The sequence below is a fragment of the Euprymna scolopes genome, chromosome 8, assembly GCF_053919585.1.
Source record: "Euprymna scolopes isolate OS-2025 chromosome 8, ASM5391958v1, whole genome shotgun sequence".
Taxonomy (NCBI): Eukaryota; Metazoa; Mollusca; class Cephalopoda; order Sepiida; family Sepiolidae; genus Euprymna; species Euprymna scolopes.
Genome location: NC_136489.1, coordinates 22,164,178 through 22,187,959, shown reverse-complemented (window position 1 = coordinate 22,187,959; position 23,782 = coordinate 22,164,178). Strand labels below are relative to the sequence as shown.

At 36.7% G+C, this 23,782-nt stretch overlaps 1 protein-coding gene across 1 annotated transcript in view; it reads left to right on the top strand.

The window, feature by feature from the left end:
* LOC145284094 (uncharacterized) overlaps window positions 1-23,782 on the top strand; it is a 149,581-nt gene that overhangs the window by 49,632 nt on the left and 76,167 nt on the right. The window contains exons 11-14 of the mRNA XM_080133159.1: window positions 1,222-1,514; window positions 8,640-8,809; window positions 10,977-11,079; window positions 14,021-14,066. Of these exons, the coding sequence (XP_079989285.1) occupies window positions 1,222-1,514; window positions 8,640-8,809; window positions 10,977-11,079; window positions 14,021-14,066 (612 nt within the window). The remainder of the gene's footprint in view (window positions 1-1,221; window positions 1,515-8,639; window positions 8,810-10,976; window positions 11,080-14,020; window positions 14,067-23,782) is intronic.

Here is a 23,782-nt window from a genome sequence, read left to right as displayed (position 1 = left end):
TCTTGATCCCCTTTGAGACTGAGTATGCAACGTGTTGGTTACCGGAAAACGTTACATTACCAATTACAATTATACTGTCACATGTCTGACAATCTGATTGAATGCTTACGGAAATATCTCCTTATAAAAACATTGTCACGTCTAATTCGGACAATTCTTAATCATGAGTAAATATGAGTAACCCATGAGTATCTTTTCACTAATGAGTAATTATCACAAGCAGTACTTAATTTTCTATGTCATTTAACCTTTGATCATAAGACGAGGCGATACTGTAACATCCTTTGGCTGTGATCATAGCGTAGTATCTGTGTTAACTGTGGCAGGCAGGGCCAAGGGTTAAAACGTTATTATTATTATTATTATTATTATTATTATTATTATTATTATTATTATTATTGGCTCACATGGAGCTTTCACACAAGTCAACAAACGATCTGATTGGAAACCTGTGGTGTTCTCTGGAAGCTGAGCGACAACAAGTCTCCCCAGACGTCCAGCTCTCTCCGCCTCCTTCGATAGCATTTGCAAACGAATTTGCATCATCGCAACAGCCGCTTACCATTGATTTCTCGCTGGTAGTGGCCATTTGTTTATACTGGAATTTGAGTGGTATTATTATTATTATTATTATTATTATTATTATTATTATTATTATTATTATTATTATTAACAATAATAATTGCTTGATTGATTCGAGCGACAGCGGGTCGCTGGATCAATTATTATGATTAGAAAAATAAACAATTAGATCGGGAAAAGTGATTGACGGGCAATAATAATAATATCGCTACTAAAGAATGTGAAAATAGAAAATAGATCCTCGTTTCCTCGGGTAGCCAAGATGTAAAGAGGTTGTAATCTTTGAAGATGTCGGCCGAAATCATGAAAATAAATATTCATAAATAATTCAGGTATGTGTTGTGTTATTTACATCTGTTAAAAAGAACTGTTTGTCTACAACTGTTTCGATACGTCCACGTCAATCGTTTCCTGTTAGAACTGTTGCATAAATGTTAAAATATACACACTAGACGATTAACTAAATGATACAACGTATATACATACACGCATTTACACGTACATGAATATACAGATGAAATATAAAATCCACTATTCAACGTGTATGTTGTTTTGGTACATATTCATATACACATACAACGTAACATGTGTTTCCATACGTAGACGAGTACTTAAACCATAATATAAATATATTTTCAGGACAAGACGAAGTCAGTTGGTGCGTTCGTTCGCGGTCTGCTAAAAGACAAAGCCCAGAATTGCGACCGTTTTCTCAGCACTCAGTTGACAGATCATCTCTTCGAAGACACATCCGGTCACAGCTTTGATTTGGCGGCGTTCAATATCCAGCGAGGACGCGACCACGGATTGCCCCCTTACAATAGTTGGCGAAAGTTTTGTGGCCTTTCTAAGGTTACTAATTTTGGAATCGGATCCGGTGGACTTGTAGATCACAATATCTTATCAGCCAATCAAATCCAAAGTGTCTATGAGTAAGTTTTACTTCAATTTCTTCTTAGCTTTCTTTCTGTTTATATTTGATAAACGATGCAAAACGGTTAATTTAAAATCGATACATAAATTGTTGGAGTATTGTGTGATATACAGTAGCGTCCAAAACTAAGGGGCAACATTTTAAAACCTAATATTTGTTAGAAATAACAAGTGTGAAAAGCTGAAATTTTGACAACTGAAGGGACTTTGCGAACCTGTCTCTGCTTAATCGTTATTTTCATGGCAAGTACTCGTCTGAGCTCCAATCTATGGTCCCTCCTCGTCAAACTTTTACGAGAAACACTCGTCTAGCTGAAAACATTATCAATAATTTCCTCCACTCTTTATTTCTGCCTGAACCTAAACATAGATTCCATGAACAAAGCTTCTTTCTTAGAACTGCACATCTGTGGAACTGTCTTCCGTTTGCCTGCTTTCCAGCTGACTACAATATGGTCGTCAACAAGTTCAACGTAAACAAGTCCTTGATGAGCCGTTCCCCTTAAGTCATCCAATTTACCAAATTTCTACTACTAAAGATTACTACGACATTATCTCATTGACTATTGTACACTCTTTAACTTTTAACCTCGAGTGGCCTCTGGGCCTTGATAAATGGTGACTCCTATGTAAAAAAATCTTTAATGTTAAAAGTACTATTATGATGTTGTTTAGATTCTACACAATATTATTAACTTATTACAATAACTTTATTGATCGAAATTAGAACCATTAGAATTGACACATTTTTACAAACGAGAAACAAGTTTATTTATCCCATAAGCATAGAAATCCGGGGTTCAGGAAGCGATAAAGTCATTAAAGGCTGATTCCGCATCATCTCAGTTTTTGAGGCATTTTTTGCGAGGAAGTTGTCGAGATGCTTGAAAAAGTGATAATCAGTGGGCGAGAGGTCCGTTGAATATGGCGGGTGAGGCAGTCTCGTAACCCAATTCGTTCAGATTCTGCAGGGTTAGTTGAGCAACATGCAGACGAGCGTTGTCATGGAGGAGAATTGGTCCGTTTATATTGACAAATCTCGGGCACATACGTTGGAGTTTCTGGTGCATTTTGTCAATTGGCAGTACTTTTCCGCCATAATTGTTTCGACCGGATTCAAGAAACTGTGATGGATAATACAGTCCGCAAACCACCAAACAATCACCAGGACATTTTTGGTTCAATTTCGATTTCGGGAAGTGTTGTGAAACTTCACCAGCATCCAACCACTGTCACAATCTGCTGGAGAAATGGATTGTTTTTGTTGCGCAGAAGGAGCGTAGAAGACACCTCAAAACGACGATTTTTTTTATTATCGTTCAATTCATGCGGCATCCATTTATCGAACTTTTTTACTTCTCTATTTGTTTTAAATGGCAAACGACTGTTGAGCGATTGACCTCGAGTTTAACAGCAACTACTCGTGTGGTTTTGCAAGGATCGGCTACAATTAAGGCTTTCAAATGTTGGTTATCAACCGCAGCCGGCCGACCACAACCGTCTTCATCTTCGAAGCTCTCATCATTATTGCGAAATTTTTTGAACCATGGTTGTGCCACACGTTCGTTAGTGATGCCTGGGCCAAACGCATCACTAATATCACGAGTTGTCTCGGCGGTTTTTCGGCCTAGTTTGAACTGGAACAAGAAAATCGTGCGGTTTTGAATTTTGTCCATGCTGTCGAAAAGCCTACAAAAAAGTAAATGAATAGATTAAGAATGGTAACGAATAACACGATTCGATAGAGCAAAAAAACGCGCTTCAAAATAATCTACATGACTATATATATCAATGAATTAATTCAGAAATCATATACGAATTTAACATATATGAGAAAGCGATATCGTTTTTGCACCAACCTAATAATTTGATTTTCAGTAGTTTATTTGCAATGATTTATTTTGATACGTTCATATTATTATACCTTGTAAAACTAATGTAAAAAAAAAAAACTCCAGACCGTGGTGGAATGGGGATATAAATTACGGTGACATTTAATGCTAATAATACTAAGCTGCTATTCTTTAACAATTACAAGAAGCCTCTCCAACCACCGATATCCATGACAAATATCACACTACTTGAGAATTCTTCATTCAAACTCCTCGGCCTAATATTCACTGGCAATATGAACTGGAACAAATACATTAAGGACATTGCGAAGGCTGCTGCAAAGAAGATGGGTTCCCGCTATCGTGCTAGAAGATTACTCACACCTGAGAATATCCTGTACCTCTACAAAACCATCATTCAGCCATCTATGGAGTATTGTTGCCACACCTGGGATGGTGCATCTACCGGTAGTCTTTCCCTCTTGGATAGGATCCAAAAAAGAGTTTTCAATCTAATGGATCCCACTTTGTCAATTAAGCTCCAATCCCTCCCCCATCGCCGCAATGTTGCACCTCTGTGCCCGTTTTACAAATATTTTAATGGGGTGTTCTATGATGAACTTGTTGCATATGTGCCACTTCGACGTAAATATTTCCTACAAAACCACTTCGCAACAAAATCTCACCCCTTCACTGTTGAGATCCTAAAAATGCCAGACAACTTTCTACTCTAATAGTTTCTTCCCTCGAACAGCTAGACTTTGGAATTCCCTTTCTGCTGCCTGCTTCCCCGACCGTATTGATATTCAGAAGTTTAAATGTAGCGTAAACTAACAAGTGGCTATATGCCCTGCTATGGGGTGAGTGTGAGTAAAAAAATAAAATTAATTAATTAAATAAATTAATAAATAAATAAATAAATAATAATAATAATAATAATAATAATAATAATAATAATAATAATAATAATAATAATAATAATAATAATAATATGAATACGAATATGAATATGAAAACATTTAGGAACAAGTTTGTCAATTTCTTTAAAAGAAATATTTAAAAAAAAAAAAAGGTTTTTAATGCAATATAAATTAACAGAAAAAAAGAACCTCTAAAATGTATTACACAACTGCAATCTTATTTCCTTGCTTTTTTCCATTAAAATAGGTTTATTTATTTTATGTTTACGTCCCCAAAACCACTGAATGCTTTACAGCTTGTTTGCCTTTTTTTTTCTTTTTTTTTCTTTTTTTTTTTTTACAAAGGCATCACCACATTATCAAGGCCCAGAGGCCACTCAAGGATAAGGGTTAAAGAGTGTACAGTAGAAATTGGTCAATATAGTAATCATTAGTAATGAAAATTTGGCAAATTTAATAACCTATATGGAACGGCCCATCAAGAACTTATTTACTTTAGACTTGAACACAACTATATTGTAGTCAGCCGGAAAGCAGGAAAACGGAAGACAATTCCACAGGCGTGCAGTTCTAAGAAAGAAGCTTTGTTCATGGAATCTATGTTTAGGTTTAGGCACAGACAAAGACTGGGGAAAATTATTGATAATATTTTCAGCTAGTCTAGTGTTTCTTGTGAAAGTTTGGCGAGGGGGCGACCATAGATTGAAGTTCAGTCGAACACTTTCCATGAAAATAACGATAAAGCAGAGACAAACTCGCAACATCTCTTCTGTGAGATAGAGATTGCAGCGAAGAGAAAAGGACATCTCCCAACAGGCCACGAAATCTATTTTGAACCCTATCAAGGCAGGACAAGTCTTTTCTAGCAGCTCCTGCCCATATGTGGCAACAGTATTCCATCCTTGGACGTATCTGGCTCTTATATAGATAGAGAATTGCATCAGCAGTGACATATCTACTGGATCGATAGAAGGATCCCACCATTTTTCCAGCGGCCTTGGCAACGGATTTGATGTACTTATTCCATTTAAGATCAGGAGTAAAGGTCAAGCCCAGAAGCCTGTCAAAACTTGAGGCCTCCCCAAGACGAGAGCCATTCATTTCAATTGATGTCAGATGTGGATTAGAATGTTGATGATGTAAAGAGAGAAGCTTGGTTTTAGATGCATTAAAAGTAACCAGCCACTCCTTTCCCCATTGTACTACGTGCTCAAGATCAGAGGAGAGAGAATTGGAGAGAACTTGGTCGTTTACTGTCTTAGATGTGCTACCATAAATGGTAGTGTCGTCAGCATAAATGTCTACAAATGATGTAAGGATATGATTTGGAAGATCATTAATGTAGATCAGGAAAAGAGTTGGGCCCAGGATGGATCCCTGAGGGACACCGGCATTAATACTGTGAGCTTCTGATTTCTGCCCCTCAACTACTACTCTTATGCTAATCCTATGCGATATAACTGTAAGCACATCTGCTGTAGATCTAGCAGAACGGAAACCATATTGAGTGTCACTAAGAAGGTTATTTTTATTGAGATGGTTGATTACTTCTCTATTTAACACAGATTCTAGCAACTTACTCATGACGCACAGGAGACTTATTGGCCTGTACTGAGAGGGGGATGAGCGATCACCTGAATTCTTAAATACAGGGCATACTGATGAGATTTTCCAGGGAGATGGGAAACTATTCTCCTTAAGACAACGTTTAAACAGTTTTGTAAGTATGGGCGCTAGTTCAGGTTGAAGTCTTTTGAGTACTATAATTGGAATACCATCAGGGCCAGTTGCTTTACTCGAATCAAGGTTTTTGATTAGCTTGGCAACATCACGTACAGATATACGTATATCACATAGCGTGTTTTCTGATACAGGAGGAAATATTGGGGGTTGGCGGTCTTGGTCGCAAAGGGTAGAATTAGCTGCAAAGTTCTTGACAAAGAGTTTGGCTTTGTCTGATGCTGACGAGATTACCTCAGGTTCATTGATAATAGTTGGGATGGAGCACACGCTTCTGTTCAGGATTCTGTTTGCTATTTGCCAAAACTGGTGGGAACCAAGCCGCTGCTCAGCTACTTTGGACTTAACAGATTGAGCATACAACTCTCTTGCGTTCCTTATTACTTTCTTACAATGGTTAACAAAGAAATCCCAGCGACTTCAAACATGAATACACTTGACGCATTTGGGTTTCTTATAAATTCTCTTCAGATATGTGATAGTTATCCCTTTGTTAAATTCATGATTTCAGCCCCCAAAATGTTTTCTTTGGTTGAATTCCTGGATCCCTATTTAAATTCTTTAGAAATTTGAAACGAAGACGTTCCTTTGCTAATTTCTTTGATTATAAAGTTCGTTTAATTCATTTTTCTTTTAACGAGTCGTAATACTAAATTCTAGTCCTTGCAAATAATCTTTTAACTGTGCAAATTGCTAGAATTACTGAAAAAATACTAAATATCAATTTGAAATTTAAAATGAGGAGTTAATTGCTTTCATGCTTACTCGCTATACAAAATAGTACAAATAATGTCATTCGATAACACATATCTATAAATTTTACATAAAATATTTGACAATACCTCTTTTACATATAATCTCTAGGCGTAGTTTATGTATATATATATATATATATATATATATATATATATATATATATATATATATATATGATAGACACCTTACACGCCGTTAAAATAGAACTACCACACATCCAGTTAAGCCCCAACTTTAATACTACATAAACTTAAGACTATGATAAAGACTCTATACACCTTTCTGCATTACACTATATATAATACGCTTCTCCTTTATTTAGAATTCGACCCTCAACATCATCTATAATTTTAATTTGTTTTGATCTATTTCGTTCCTAATGAATCCAAAGCTAGACGCCGCATCCCCACTATGTTACCCATCATCTTCTCTACTCTTCTGATGAGAAGCATTAGACTTCGAAATGCCTTGGCATAAATAGTCCCTTCTATCCCCCAACTAATCGATTGTATTCCCTTATTGAATAAATGAACTAATCTGTATCCACTAATATATAGTTCTGTGACTTAATTTCCCCCTCTTATTGTTTATATATATATATATATATATATATATATATATATATACAATTATTTAGCTAGTTATCTTGGAACTCACATATACAAATAATGGGAAATAGTAAATATTTATTCCTGGTGTTTATTTCGGTTGATATGTTCAAATTACATACTAACTGTTTTTCTGGTTATGTAATGCGGAATTAAGTAGTTTTGAGAAAAACGTTTTTTAAGTTCTTTATATCTTCAAATATTTATTCACAGTGTTTGGTTTGGTTTGGTTGTTTGGTAGAGAAAATTGTTGTTTTGTTTTCAGCTTTACAGAACATGACTGAGTTTTGCAAGCTTTAATATTGACAAAGATATAGCTAGCTAGCTAGATAAATAGATAGATAGATAGACGAATATATATATGTATATGTATATATATATATATATATATATATATATATATATATATATATATATATATATATATGTAAAAGAGATTTAGAAGGCTGTCACAATGCGAAGAATGAATTATAGTCGCTGTTGGTAAGAGGAGACGAGAACAAGTGGCGATTTACAAATCAATAAGTACATATATATTTTTTTTTAATTATTTTTTTTATATATATATATATTTATTCAGTTGTATAGTAAAATGTCTTATTTGTATTCATGCGACGTATTCCATTATTAATTTCGGAAAAAATTTTCCCTTTTCAAATGGTGTGCGTAACAGGTTTATATATATATATATATATATATATATATATATATATATATATATATATATATATTAGTGGCACGATTAATCGGAATCAGAAAAATCGGAACTTTTTGGAGTATCGGAATCGTTATCGGAATCGTTATCGGAATCGTTATCGGAATCGAAAAAATGTGTGCCTACTTTCCGAGCTAAAAAACGATTCCCTTAATTATTTATTTTATTTGATTTTGTTTTAAAAGAATCTTCCACTGCTGGAAATAACAATATAATAATAAATATTTACTGATTTAAACTTCCAGTAAAACTTAAATCTATAGGTCACCCCACCATACAATAGTGATTTTACGTTTGAGAAAATTGAATCACATTTAACATGTGTTTTTACAGGAATAGGGAAAAAATAACCATTTTATAGTTAAATATTTATTTATGTTGTAAAAAAATTTATAGTTAAATCTTTATAAAGAATCGGAATCGGGATTTGGTACGGAATTTGGAAAAATATTGGAATCATACATCACTAATAGATAGATAGATAGATAGATAGATAGATAGATAGATAGATAGATAGATAGATAGATTAACTTTGTTTCATTTTGTCTTGCAGCCATCCAGATGACATTGATCTATTCACAGGAGGAATGTCCGAGAATCCTATACAAGAAGGCGTTGTTGGGCCAACATTTGCCTGCATCATTGCTCGTCAGTTTCAAATGTTCAAAACAGGTGATCGCTTCTGGTACGAACGAGATAATCCGACTGTTGGCTTCTCAATAAGTAAGAACGCAATTTATTCTACTACTAGTGGCTTACCCGGCGTTGCCTGATTGTTTGTAGGTGTGTGGGTAAGGGGCGGGGTAAAGTAAAGAATAAGCGAAATAATAACGATGTTAAACTTCTTTTTAAAAAATCGGCAAAACAAAAACAAAAGAAAACAGCGAGCAAACGTAAAACTTCTTTAAAAACCAAAAGAAATGATGGACGTGTTCGGATAAATAAAAACAAAAAAAAACACTGCGAAAAGCGAAAGAGTAAAAAAAGAAAATGGCATAAATACCCCCTCGATTCGTTAAAATCCCATTCCAGCTTTTTTAAGCAACCACGAAGTAAAGAAAACCCAAACCAGTGTTCCTTCGTAACTGTCCCTTGTGAACGATCCCGCAACGGTGTTAAGTGGTGGCGGGGGAAGGAGGAATTTATTAGGGAGATATTGATATTAACCGATTTTTATCAGCTGACTTTTGTCAACACATATCATCCTAAATAGTTTTTAAGAGAAAAAATGTTTTGCCAACAACTCGATTACTGCAAACTAAATAGTGGACATTAATAAAGGTATGTACACGTAAATTGCATGTTGCTTCACCATTGGTCTAATTTCAGGGCCTGAACTTTATTTTTACATAAGAATCGCCACTTATCAAGGCCCGAGGGCTAATCGAAGATAAGGGTTAATGAGTACACATTAGTCAATGTGATTATAGCGTAGTAAACATAAGTAGTGGGAATTTTGTAAATTGGGATACTTAGGAGAACGGTTCATCAAGAACTTGTTTACATTGGATTTGAAGACAGTCAGATTGTAGTCAGCTAGAAATCAGGCAATAGAGAAAGAGTTCCACAGACGTGAAGTTCTAAGAAAGTAGCTTTGTTCATGAAATCTACATTTAGGTTTAGGCACAGATAAAGAGTGTGGGAAATTATTGGTAGTGGTTTTGGCTAAACGAATATTTTTCGTAATCCAATTCACAAAATTCCTACTACTTATGTTTACTACGCTACAATCACATTGACTAATGTATACCCATTTACCCTTATTCTAGAGTAGCCTCCGGGTCTTGATAAGTGGTGATTCCTGTTTAAAAAATTTTTTTTTTAATCTTGGAATGCTCAGCGGCAGGGAGGTCGTTCTTCAGATTCCAACAGTGGTTTACCATCATGACTGCGTCCCAGCGAACCTGATACCTGGTCTCCATCTGTTTCAGACTGATGATAACGGACGGTTTTGTCTTAACGATTCCCTTACCTACAATCTGACCCAGACCATTGAGAAAACCTACCAAGATATTTTATGCTGACGAACATTTCGCAAACGTTCTTGATATTTTATTGACAATCTTCCATGAGTAATGCTCATCTATTGCTCTATGTTTAATTTGTTCTCTGGTGTCGTTTTCCATCGCAGATGAGGAGTTAAATACATTGAAACGTTGTGAAAATAAAAACCAAGATGAAAATAATAATTAATTCAAGAAATAGGCTTTGTTTAACAAGGTAAATTCTCTGTTCAGTAATTATTGGCATCAAATGCAAATAAAAAATATCGGGGTTATAAGGTTTTGTCTTATTACAACGACTGACAAATTACTTTCCTTTCTCTTCCCTCTGCTTAACGTTCCATCAACAATGTTGAATTTCAGATCTGTGAAACAGGGAACTATTTCCCTGCAAAACTACATCATCCCCAACTTGGTTATTTTCGTAAAATTTACATTAAGATCTTTCCTGTGATAAGTGTTGTCTATCTTGGTAATGAGGATAGATTTTTTAAGGCGTCTGTATAACACTATTATCTGACACAACTCTCCTTAAATCCAATCCCTTTGCTACCAGATCAGGCTGTCTAAAGGTACCGACTTTTCTAAGCAAAAAATGCAAAAGGCAAAACCAAACCATGATTTTCCTCTAAAAACAACAGAACAGAAATAAATATTCGAAGATATATAAAGAATTTAAAGTATAAAAGACTTTTTCAAAATTACTGGATTCGGTATGAAATAACCCAAAAAGCGGTGATATGCCGTAAAGTAAAACAATCACACCAGACCAAATCCTGTTCTCATCACACTGACCACTGGTGTCTTCGAGATCCACTTCTTATCGTTGCAAAACTTAATAAAAAATATTAAATGATTAATAAAATCTATTATCTTTCTTTTCACAGAGCAATTGGACCAAATTCGAAAAATGACCCTTTCGAAGTTGATCTGTCTAAATACTGATATTTCCCAGATCCAGCGGAATGCATTTCTGGTACCAGGGCCAAAGTAAGTAATATATATATATATATATATTGTTGTACATTTCTTTATACTAATGTATGTATACTTTGTATTTTGTATTTTATTTTTAAGCAATATGAGGGGCGAATCGAAACTGCACAATCGATCTTTACATCTACCCTTCAAACTAAGCAATTTAGACATATATTAAATATTTAAAACTACGAAATTCAATGACAGCAAAAATAATTCCCAGTGTTTCCTTTTTTTATTTATGAGTGCTTTTTCTGAGTGTAGAAGCGTTTAATATGTCTTATATCTAAACAGCAATGTCGTATAAACTGGCATAAATGGTTACCATTATTTCGAGATCTGAATTAGGACTTTTTATGAATAAGGAAGGCAGTACAGAATGCGAGTTGCAATGCATGATAGGTAAGACTACAACAGCACCAAATCAGCTTTACAAGCTCGGAAAACACAAATAAATCACCCTCACATCTAAATCAAGATTTTATAACAGCGACGTTTTGTCCATACAATGAAGTGAAATTTGGCATCTTAAATCAGAGATGAATTAAAACGCATTTGATTCCAAGTCCATTAGGAAGATTTTAACGATGAAAATGAGCGATTGAACTATTAATCAAGAAGTCAGAGACCCCATTATCGTCATTAATCTGCCAACGAGCTTTAATGTGGTTCGGACATGACCTAAGACTTGCTAACTTAGTGTTCCAGTAGATTCCTGATGGAAAAAGAAGAAAAAGTCGAAATAACAATAAATATTATAATTGGTTCAATTTTTCTTTTTATCATAAATTTTTCTTGTTTTTTTTTAATTGCTTTGTCTAGTATATAACTCTTTGTAATCTAGATAGGTTCTAATATAAAAGTAATATTTATATTTGTAATTTTAAATTTATAGTGTCATCGTATATGTCCGAAGTTTTGATACAATCAAGTATATATGTTGTCGAAGTCGTGAAACTATGGCAATGTTTTTCTTTTTTGTATTTTCACTTAGCAATGTGCGTATAAACTATTTTAACACCAGTCTGTAACCCAATTCTTTGATAGGGTATGGCATAAAGGTTTACTTCACAAGATCTCCAGCTATGACATAGCTGGAAATGTCTTCTCAATTATTAAATCATTTCTTCCTGATAGGTTCATAAGAGTAGTAGCTGATGGGCAAAAATCAGAAGCTCACAGTATAAATGCTGGAGTCCATCAGGGGTCCATCCTGGGCCCAACTCTTTTCCTGATCTACATTAATGATCTTCCAAATCACATCCTTACATCATTCGTAAACATTTTTGCTGACGACACTACCATTTATGGTAGCACATCTAAGACAGTAAACGACCAAGTTCTCTCCAATTCTCTCTCCTCTGATCTTGATCACGTTGTACAATGGGGAAAGGAGTGGCTGGTTACTTTTAATGCATCTAAAACCAAGCTTCTATCTTTACATCATCAACGTTCTGATCCCCATCTGGCATCAATTAAAATGAATGGCTCTCGTCTTGGGGAGGCCTCAAGTTTTGACAGGCTTCTGGGCTTGACCTTTACTCCTGATCTTAAATGGAATAAGTACATCAAATCCGTTGCCAAGGCCGCTGGAAAAATGGTGGGATCCTTCTATCGATCCAGTAGATATCTCACTGCTGATGCAATTCTCTATCTATATAAGAGCCAGATACGTCCAAGGATGGAATACTGTTGCCACATATGGGCAGGAGCTGCTAGAAAAGACTTGTCCTGCCTTGATAGGGTTCAAAATAGATTTCGTAGCCTGTTGGGAGATGTCCTTTTCTCTTCGCTGCAATCTCTATCTCACAGAAGAGATGTTGTGAGTTTGTCTCTGCTTTATCGTTATTTTCATGGAAAGTGTTCGACTGAACTTCAATCTATGGTCGCCCCCTCGCCAAACTTTCACAAGAAACACTAGACTAGCTGAAAATATTATCAATAATTTTCCCCAGTCTTTGTCTGTGCCTAAACCTAAACATAGATTCCATGAACAAAGCTTCTTTCTTAGAACTGCACGCCTGTGGAATTGTCTTCCGTTTTCCTGCTTTCCAGCTGTCTATAATATGGTTGTCTTCAAGTCCAACGTGAACAAGTTTCTGATGAGCCGTTCCACTTAAGTTAACAAATTTACTGAACTTCCATTACTATCGATTACTATATTGTCCTATTGACTACTCTACACTCTTTAATCCTTATCCTTGAGTGGCCTATCGGCCTTGATAAGTGGTGACGCCTATGTAAAAAAAAAATTCTGCTGATAAACACACTCGGACGCCGATGTTTATAACGGAAGGTTTATTATAAAGAAAGTAACAGCCAAAGAAAATATAAGGTTACTTTCGTAGATGTGAAAGGGAGAGAAAGACAAATAGACAGTTAGTTACATTGTGCGTGCCCGCTCTCCATTAGGAGTAACACCAGAACAAGTTACTCCTGTTTGAAGTCTCCCCAGCCCATCAGACAGAAGGCCTCGTTGTTTTGTTGACTTCCGTTCTAGAGCCACTTCCAACCTTTAAGGTCTCACTAAAGTTGCCTACCGCGAGTTAAAATACCAGATTGAGAAATTGACGCGGTCTATCCTTCTCTCGAGGGTAAATGGGCATCTCTTAAGCCGTGGTAGGCACCCCGTCTACTGATCGCGTCACGATAAAAATACCTTTGATAGCCCTGGCAAAGCATCAAGTATTCAGCTACCGACAAGATCTGAATTACACTACAAACTCGTGTAGTGAGTTCAATCTCGGCTACGGCCGCACTGGATGGATGGATGGGAAGCTGCCTCATTTAAGCCACAGCGCCACTAATTCGATGTACTTCGTCATTTTTTCTTGCCATAATCAATCTTCAGAGTGAGTGAAGCAATGAGGGGATATAAGAAACGATTATTATAATAGATTGTTTCACTTTTTAAACTTATGAAACATTGAAATATATTTTTGTTTTATTGTAGAAACCCTCTTGTGTCCTGTGATTCCCTTCCAAACATGGATCTAAACGTGTGGAGTTAATTGACAACGCAGAAGCCACGGGAAAACTGGTATTGGCGGTTGACAAGTATCACAACGCATTCATCTAGATATTGTAAGGGTTAAAGCGAACAATCTCGGCTATGTCATCATAAATATTACAAATTTCAGAGTAAATTAGAGACACTTGAATTTTGAAGTCAAATAATCGTGTTACTCTGAATTTCAGGTTAAATAAACGTTAATATACGTAGACCTCTTTATAATATTCAAACACTTTATTCATTCTTTAAATGCAATAAAAAAAAATACACACAATGTTAATATTTTCAATAAATAAATAAATTAAGATAGATATATTTTTCTTTTTCTGGGAAGACACGAGATATCTCACATCTTGATTATTGTTTTGAGGGGAAGACCCGGGACATTGACAATTGTGTGAGAGATTTTAACTAATCTAATAATAACGCAGTAAAACATGTGTTGAACTCATATATGGTTTGCCTACTTCCTGGGTTAACTTTTTTTTATTTATTACATTTTCACAGCGGTTTCGTAGTTAAGTATTCAATAATTTATAGCAGCTTATAGCAGTGATTCTGTGGGGTTATTTAGATAAAGGTTTCTTGGAAATATTTTACAATTATGCTCGCACAGATTTCATTGAAATTTTGTCTAATTCTAATTTTGAAATGGTGAACTCAAGTTCCTAGCTTTTTTCGACAAATCTAAGATGGAAGGCAACTTGATAACACCTATGTTGTAAAGGTTGTCTCTTGTGTGGAGTTAATTTATCTGAATATCATCGTAAAATAAGTGTTTTGTGATTTGGACTTACAAGTATACGTAATGTTTTTAAATCAAGGCCGATTGTACTGATAATTGTTCGTCTCTAATATATATATATATATATATATATATATATATATATATATATATATATATATATATTGTTATAATTACTTTTATTTGTAAGACACTAGTGTTTTATCATTTCGAGAATCATCGGTCTAAGAGGTCATGATTATGCCAATCGAGGAATTCGGACCCGGCCACGAAGTCATCTCTGACTCCATTAGCAAGGAACATACCTCTCGGCTGGCGTGAGCTGCGGCGAGAATTTTAGTTGAAATTAACATTTATGAAGCATTTAAGTAGGTCTGAAGTGATCAAATGATTTTAATATCATGATCTACGTACGATTTCATGTACATACGCATATAATATTATAAAGTAATATATTATGTATATATGTATTATCTTCCAGTGTTTACTTCAATGGTGATCAATGTGTGTTTATAGAAATTAAGTAACTGTAACATTTCAATGGCGAGAAGAAAGTTCTATGAAATTAAATGAACAAACGCTAAATGTACATGGGAACAAAGAGAACGCATAGTTCTTTATCATACGCGCCCTTGTGCTTGTATACGTCCAACAAATGCGCGCCCGCTGCACTTATAAATTATTCTCGTTATTCAATTAACATCCTCATGCTGTTGGGTAGGTGAAAGAAGCAAAGGTTGCGTAATGAAGACACGTGGTGCCGTTATACCATAAAAACAAAAGTAAATTTATTTACAGTATTATAACAGATTAAAGGTTATAAGAGTTTGTAGCGAAAGATGAATGAGTAACGTTACTTGCGTTTAGGCCTCAATATTTTTGGAGAGTTCGAACGCGGCCTGGCTATCGCCCGGAGCGGGATGTTGTTTCCGTCACATCCGCATTGTCCTGAGGTCCAGCGAAAAAGAGAATTAATAATACAAAACAGAAGTGAACGTAGCTGCATCGCCCCCTGGTGGCAAGGCATGGTGTTACCAAAGTTGAAGGGCGATAATCGTGTTTAGCTTAAGGTCCTCCGTTTGTGTCTCTGTGTCCCCGTGTGGAGAACTTAAATTCCATAATACTCCCCTCCTAATTAGCTGGAAGCTTGAGAACAGAAAAGAAAGACGGAGAAAAACATGCGTATGTAGATGTGTGTCCGCTGTGTACAGAACGAAAGAGAATTTTATTTTTAAGTGTAAAGATGTAGAAAAGTTGCGACGTTAAAGGATATCAGGCAAAGAGTTCAAGGCTTGTGTAACTGTAGAGCGGTCAGAGGATGACGTTGCGAGTTTGAGTTCGAGTATTGCAGTCATAGACTCTATTGCGGCAGAGTCTATGAAGCGGGGCGCAGTGGGTTGTAGGTAGTTCGCGTTGATCGCGAGTGTTAATGCACATGATCACCGTGCGAGGAAGTAGTTCCGTCCGTAGAAAGCGCGTGTTGACGTTGTTCAGGTGATCGGCGTAACCAGTAAGTTGGTCGGATCATGAACGTCCAGTGATAAGTTCGTAGTGTGCGTTATTAGCTGGTGAACTTCGGTGAGATGAGGTTGTTTTGCTAAAACGTGTGTGTGATGGAATGTTTGAGACTTCGTCATCCCACAGCGAAATTCACAAATAATTTCTGTCGTTCAAAATTACGCTGAAAATGCTATTTAAGTTGTTAGGATTCTCGTTCTAATAAAGAAGTTATTATTTTCGTTCGTTGTAGCGGCGGACGTAAGTCACTGGAGTTACGTCTGTGCTGTAATATGACGTTCGTTCGTTCGTTGGTGGTGCTCGCAACAATATGCGTCGGTTATGCTTTTTCATGTAGAAGTGCTTCCTGACTGAGGTAAACAAGAACTGGTTGTCGATAGATGGCTTTAGTTGAATACATCGATTTTTAAGAAGGAATGCAAAAGAAAATATTGTCCTTTCAGGTCAGATTTTGCTTCGGTTATGACAAAGAGCGGCAAAAGACAGAAAGAAGAAAAAACAACAAAGTTCCGAGAAAATGAGTTAAAACTAAAAAGCTATACAAAATACTGTTAGGAACTCCCTCAATATATGTTATCGTGACATAGGCTGACCTATTCGTAGGTTTGTTACCAGTATTTTGTTTGGTTTTTAAGTTTTAACTCATTTTCCTAAACTTAACGAATTCAACACAGAGTCTGCCGCCATTTGTATTTTTCAAATATATCGGTAAGCACTGTGTGTTTTCGAGCTGAATAAATATTTTACACTTAATAAAAAAATTATCCAGTTTGGGAGAAAAGTAACTTATCTTGCCTTCAATAACATTTATTTGTTGTGTACTTGTTTTTTGTTGGGTTTTTTTTTTTTGACAACTTTTTCGAATCTATGTGTATAGTAATACAAACCCAAAGTTTTAAAATATATTTGAACGGAAAATGTCGTTCATCGTTGATAGGTCACCATTCTTGTGAAATCACGTCTACCAATCTTGTGGAGGACAGGGGTGCCGTTAATGTAATTGGCGCTCCCATTCTCATATTGTTGGGTAAGTGAAAGAAGCAAAGGTCGCGTAATGAAGACACGTGGTGCCGTTATACCATAAAAACAAAAGTAAATTTATCTACAGTATTATAACAGATTAAAGGTTATAAGAGTTTGTAGCGAAAGATGAACAAGTAACGTTACTTGCGTTTAGGCCTCAATATTTTTGGAGAGTTCGAACGCGGCCTGGCTATCGCCCGGAGCGGGATGTTGTTTCCGTCACATCCGCATTGTCCTGAGGTCCAGCGAAAAAGAGAATTAATAATACAAAACAGAAGTGAACGCAGATGCATTGCCCCCTGGTGGCAAGGCATGGTGTTACCAGAGTTGAAGGGCGATAATCGTGTTTAGCTTAAGGTTCTCCGTTTGTGTCTCTGTGTCCCCGTGTGGAGAACTAAGTTCCCATAGATAAGACCACATGCAGTTGTAACGCACAATTTACATCTGTTCAGTGCTCGACTGGGAAGCGGACAGTGTATTATAAAGGTTTGTTTAGTAATGACGTGTGTAGATATATAATTCAGGAGAAGACATATGTCTTGATCGATTATTAGTAAGGAGTATTGCTTCTCCTTTTTTTTATTTTAATGGATTTTAAAATCTTGTTAATACGGCAAAAATGTAGTAATACATTAGCATGTCGGGGCAACGCCAGATAATCCTGAACGATTGTTATTATTATTATCATTATTATTATTATTATTATTATTATTATTATTATTATTATTATTATTATTATTGATTCGTTATCGCCACTTCATTTTGTAATGATAATGATGCCACTGGGCATCCTCTTGAAGAGAGAAAAACTTTGGATCTGGTGACAGACGCCTCAACCATCTACTGTTTATGGATGATTTGAAAATATTCGATAGAAATGAAAAGGGCTTGTAGAATTTGTGGGGACATACTCAGAAGACATTGGAATGGAGTTTGGGATTAGTAAATGTGCGGTGTTTGTGATGAAAAGAGGAGTAAAGGTTCATTCGAATGGAATAGTGCAGCCAAATGGAGAAATCATGAAAGAATTCGAAGATACAGGATATAAGTATTTGGGAGTGTTGAAGGGTGTAGGTATCATGAACAGAGTAATGAAGGAAAAAGTCTGGAAGGAATATCTTAGAAGAGTTAAACTACTTGCAAAGTCGAAACTGTATAGAGGACACCTAATGAAAGCGGTGAATGCATAGGCGGTCAGTGTTTGGAGATAGACTGGCCTGACAAGGATTTGCATGCTATGGATATCAAAACAAGAAAAGTTTTAGCAATGTTTGGTATATTTCACATTCGAAGTAGCGTAGCAAGGCTGTATCAAAAGAGGAAAGACGGTGGGAGAGGATTGAAAAGTGTAAAAGATTGTGTTACAACCGAGATGTCGTTTCAGGAGCATGTAGTTAGAAGTGAGGAGTGGGTGCTTAAGGTTATGTCCAATGAAGTGGGGGTATATGAGACCAATGCTGATTATATTAAACGTATGGATAGAGAAAGGGCAGAGGAATTAGCTATGAAGAAAATGCACGGAAGGTTCTCCCAGGATATAGCAGAAGTGGCTGATGAAAGATCATGGCAATGGCTTAGAGCTGGGTATTTGGCTAAGAGTACTGAAGCTTTTGTTTGTGCAGCAAAAGAGCAGGCATTAGGAACACGATTGTTCAAAAAAGTGGTTCTAGGAGAGAAAGTTGCTGCAGAATGCCAGATTTGTGGTAAGAACTTAGAGTCAATTGCGCACCTTGCAGCAGGATGTAGTGGATTGGCCCAGAGAGAGTACCACAAAAGATACGGTCGCATGGGACTCCGGATATATTGGGAGGTGTGCAAGAGGGTCGGGGTGAAGTGTGCTGGAAAATGGTTTGATGAAGTGAGGATGGCAAGGTAGAGGTATGGTGGGACAAAAGTGTCATAACGACCAAGCAATTAGAACATAATCGTCCGGATTTGGTCGTCATTGACAAGGTCTCAAAAAAACTGGCAGATTGTAGACTTTTCGGTACTCTGGGACAGGAATGTGAGAGAGAAGGAGAATGAGAAGTGGAGCAATTATGCTCCATTGGCCTTGGAGATAAGGCGTATACACGGGGTTAAAACACAAATAATTCCGGTCGCAGTTGGTACAATAGGAGTAGTATCAAGTCGTCTGGAAGGATAATTGAAAAAACTACAAATCCCCGATGTTTTAGGCGGCCTTCAAACCTCTGCAATTATAGGTACCACCAACATCCTAAGGAAAACCCTTAATCTTTGAAGCTCGTTGTTTGAAGCCGGATTAAGGGAAATCCTCTGGAAATGACCCCCATCCAATTCCAGCGAGACGTTCATAAACGAAATCAGAATTATTATTATTATTATTATCATCATCATCATCATCATCATCATCATCATCATTATTATTATTATTATTATTATTATTATTGGCTCAAATGGAGCTTTAATACAAGTCGACAAACGATCTGATTGGAGACCTGTGGTGTTCTCTGGAAGCTGAGTGACAACAAGTCTCCTCAGACGTCCAGCTCTTTCCACCTCCTTCGATAGCATTTGCAAATAAATTTGCGTCATCGCAGCCGCTTACCATTGATTTCTCGCTGAGAGTGGCCATTGGTTTATACTGGAATTTGAGTTGTATTTTTATTATTGGCTCAAATGGAGCTTTCACACAAGTAAACAAACGATCTGATTGGAAACCTGTGGTGTTCTCTGGAAGCTGAGTGACAAGTCTCCCCAGACATCCAGCTCTCTCCACCTCCTTCGATAGCATTTGCAAATGAATTAGCATCATCGCAACAGCCTCTTACCATTGATTTCTAGCTGGCAGTGGCTATTGGTTTATACTGGAATCTGAGTGCCACTAAGTCTCCTAAAGATCCCAGTTCTCTTTGCGCTTGTCCAGCCGAGGTCTGGCCAGCGCTCTCTCCTCGGTCTTTCAATCCTTCTTGACCCTTCTCAGCTCTTTGGTATCACCTTTTTATTGGGAGGAACGGTGATGAGACAATGGGGGGATGCATGCTGGGGGCGTAGAACTTGTAGATATGCAGCTTCGGTGTTCTTCATTCCCTGTAACGCTTATTCGTTATATTGTCTTGTATTATTCTCCGCATTCAAGGGTTTTCCTTAATATTTTAGCCGTTTTCATTACCGTTAGTCGTATTTTTGCAGTTATTCCTCTGATCCCAATTTCTGACATTCTTTTTTTGAAGTTTTTCGGAATTGTTCCTAGTGCTCCAACTATTATCGGTACTATTTTGATTCTCTTCATCATCCAAATCCCTTTTAACTCTCTGGTTAGCTCTGTGTATTTGCTTCGTTTCTCCTTTTCTTTCATACTCACCCTGTGGTCAGCTGGGACAGCAAAGTCTACGATTTGACAGGATTTTTCTTTCTTGTTAATTATTACGACATCTGGTCTTCTTGCTTGGATGGGTTTGTCCGTCTGTATGTCCATGCCCCATTGGATGTTGTGGTTCTCGTTTTCGAGTGCTGTTGCGGGTTTATGCTTGTACCATTTGTCTGTACGCTCAAAATGCAGCCGTTTGCACAATTCCCAGTGCACCGCCCTCCCCACTTAGTCATGCCTGTTTTTGTATTTCTTTTGGGCCAGTTTGCTGCATTCACTTACTATATGGTTTATCGTTTCGTCTCTTTGTCCACATGGTCTGCATTTGCTGTTTTCTTGTGTTTTATCAATCCTTGCTTTGATATGTTTGGTTCTTATCGAGTTATCTTGTGCTGTAGTTATTATCAGTCTCTCGGTTTATATGTCCTTTTCGCATCCATGTCCAGGTATTTTCGTTATTCTCATCTTTTGTCATTCTTATGAATCTTCCGTGGAGTTGTTCCTCTTCCCATTTCTTTTTTCTCGTTTTGTCATTTGTCTCTCTGTTTTCTGTTTTGTTGGGAGGGGGTTTTAGTGTCTCTCGCTGCCATAATTATCCCTTCAGTGTTTTGCATTATGTATTTTTCTAGTTCTTTTTTGTGTCCTTCACACAGTATTCTATACAGATCGGTCACCTCTCGCCGTATTTCCTTTTCACATAGAGTCTGACAATATCATCCTTTGGGTGTAGTGTATTATGTATGGTCATGAGTTTCCTGATTTTCTGGTTGAGTTGTCTCAGGTTTCTTTTGTCCACCCTATAAACTGTCCAGAGTATCTTACTAGTGGTACTATCCATGTATTTATACCTTTTATTAAGTTTCTGCTATATAATTTCGTTTCCAGGAGTTTCCTTGTTCTCCTGGGGTATTCTTTTTAAATTTTCTCTTTCATTTCTGTTGCTCTGATGGTGTCAGCTTCCAGAATTCCCAAGTATTTATAGTCGTCTTGTTCCCTAGGGCCCTAATTTGTGTTTGGTTGAGTAGTTCCATGTCTTCTGTCGTTTCCAGTTTTCTCTTTCTTATAACTAGTTGTGCACACTTTTCCATTCCAAATTCCATTTGGATATCTTGGCTAAAGATCCTGGTAGTGTTAATTAGTGTCTCTAGCTCCTTTTGGTCCTTGCAAAAAGTTTCAGATCGTCCATGTACATCAGGCGGTTTATTTTTCCTCTGTATTGGAGAACTTGTATCCGGCTTGGCACTTTCTCAGGATACTTTTCAAGGGCATCATGGCTATGATGAACAGTATTGGTGATAGTGAGTCTCCTTGGAAGATGCCTCTTTGTATATTAATTTCTGTTATGTGTTGTCCATCAGCTGTCAATTCCAGTCTCCATGTTTTCATTGCATTTTTTATTATTACGTTTGTGATTCCGCTTGGTATCTTATACATTTTTAGGCATTCTATTATTCATGCCTGGGGGGTCCAATCGTACGCTTTTTTTATAGTCGATCCATGCCATGGCTAAATTCTTTCTCATTCTTTTTACCTCCTTTAGGATCTTTTGATCTTCTTTTTTACATTTCACAAATTATCAAGGCCCGGAGGCCACTCAGGGATAAGGGTTATTGCGTGTACAGTAATCAATGAGATAGTATTGTAGTAATCATTAATACTGGAGATTTGATAAAGTGTCCTACTTAAGGGGGAGGTTTGTCAGGAATTTGTTTATGTTGGACATGAAGACATCCAAGGTGTAGTCAGGTGGGAAACAGGTAAACAGAAGAGAGTTCCACAGTCGTGCAATTCTGAGAAAGAAGCTCTGCTCATAGAATCTACGTTTGGATTTAGGCACAGATAAAGAGTGGGGAAAATTATTGACAGTAGTTTCAGCCAGACGGGTGTTTCTCGTGAAAGATTGGCGATGTGGGGGGACGAGAGATTGGAGCTCAGACGAGCACTTGCCATGGAAATAACGATAAAACAAAGACATGATCACAACATCTCTTCTGTGGGAGAGAGGCTGCAGGGAAGAGAAAAAGGCATCCGCCACCAAACCACCTATGGTTTTCTTTAGGGTTTCCTTGCTGATTTCATCCACTGTTCGATTTGTTGTAACTGTTCTTTCATGCCTTTCAGCCATTCGGCATTTCTACTGTGATCTTGTCGCTCTTCCCATATTTTACTCCAGTAGAGTTTTGTTTCTGTCGGATTTGGTTGTTCTTGTTTTGTTTTTCCTCCGTTCACATTTTGGTAGAATTGGCTTTCATTAGTTTCAAATATTCTGTTTTGTTTGCATTGTTCAGATTTATATCTATATCGTCTCAATCTCGATTCTTTTGCTTTTATTTTTTTGTCCAGTTCTTCATGTTTCTTGTTTAGCCTCTCCAATATTCCGTTTTCTCCACATTACTTTCTTCCTGTTGATCATTTTGGTTTCTTTTTTATGTTTGTGTACTTGAGTTTCTAGTCTTATTTCCCATCCAGGTTTTGTCGATCCGCTTAGCCCCGGTTGTTTTTCCGATTTGAGATTCATACTTACCATTTTGGCCCTACGTAAATGAGGTTGTTTAAGTCTGTGATTGTATTTGTTGGGATGTGTGGGAGGAGCTTGTTAACCTTCTCTGTTTCTGTTTTTAATTTCTTCTGCTCGTGGTTCCTTAACGATGGGAGTTTTGTTTTTTCCTCGTTCATCAGTTGTATTATTTTATTTATTTTATTTGCTTCATTCTCTGTTAGTTCTGTTTCATTGTCCTCGGTTTCCACGTTTGTAGACTTCGTTCTTTGTTCGTCATCTGCCTTTGGTGTTTTTACTTGTGAGACTTCAACTTGTGGAGTTGCTCTACGTGCACTTCCGTTGGGGGATGCTTCTTGTTCAGTTTCATCATTTATTTTTCGCTGAATTTCTACTAGTTCTAGTTTAGAGAGCCAACCTTGGTCCGCAAATCTTTGTTCTGTCGTATGGTAGTCACTGGATAGGTCCCATTTCTTTTTCATTCGTTTCTAATAACCTCCATGATCGCTTCTATGATAACATTCCATTACGAGTCTATTCTCTTTTGTTGTCCATTTCTTTCTCCATGTGTTTTTTTTTTTTTTTTTT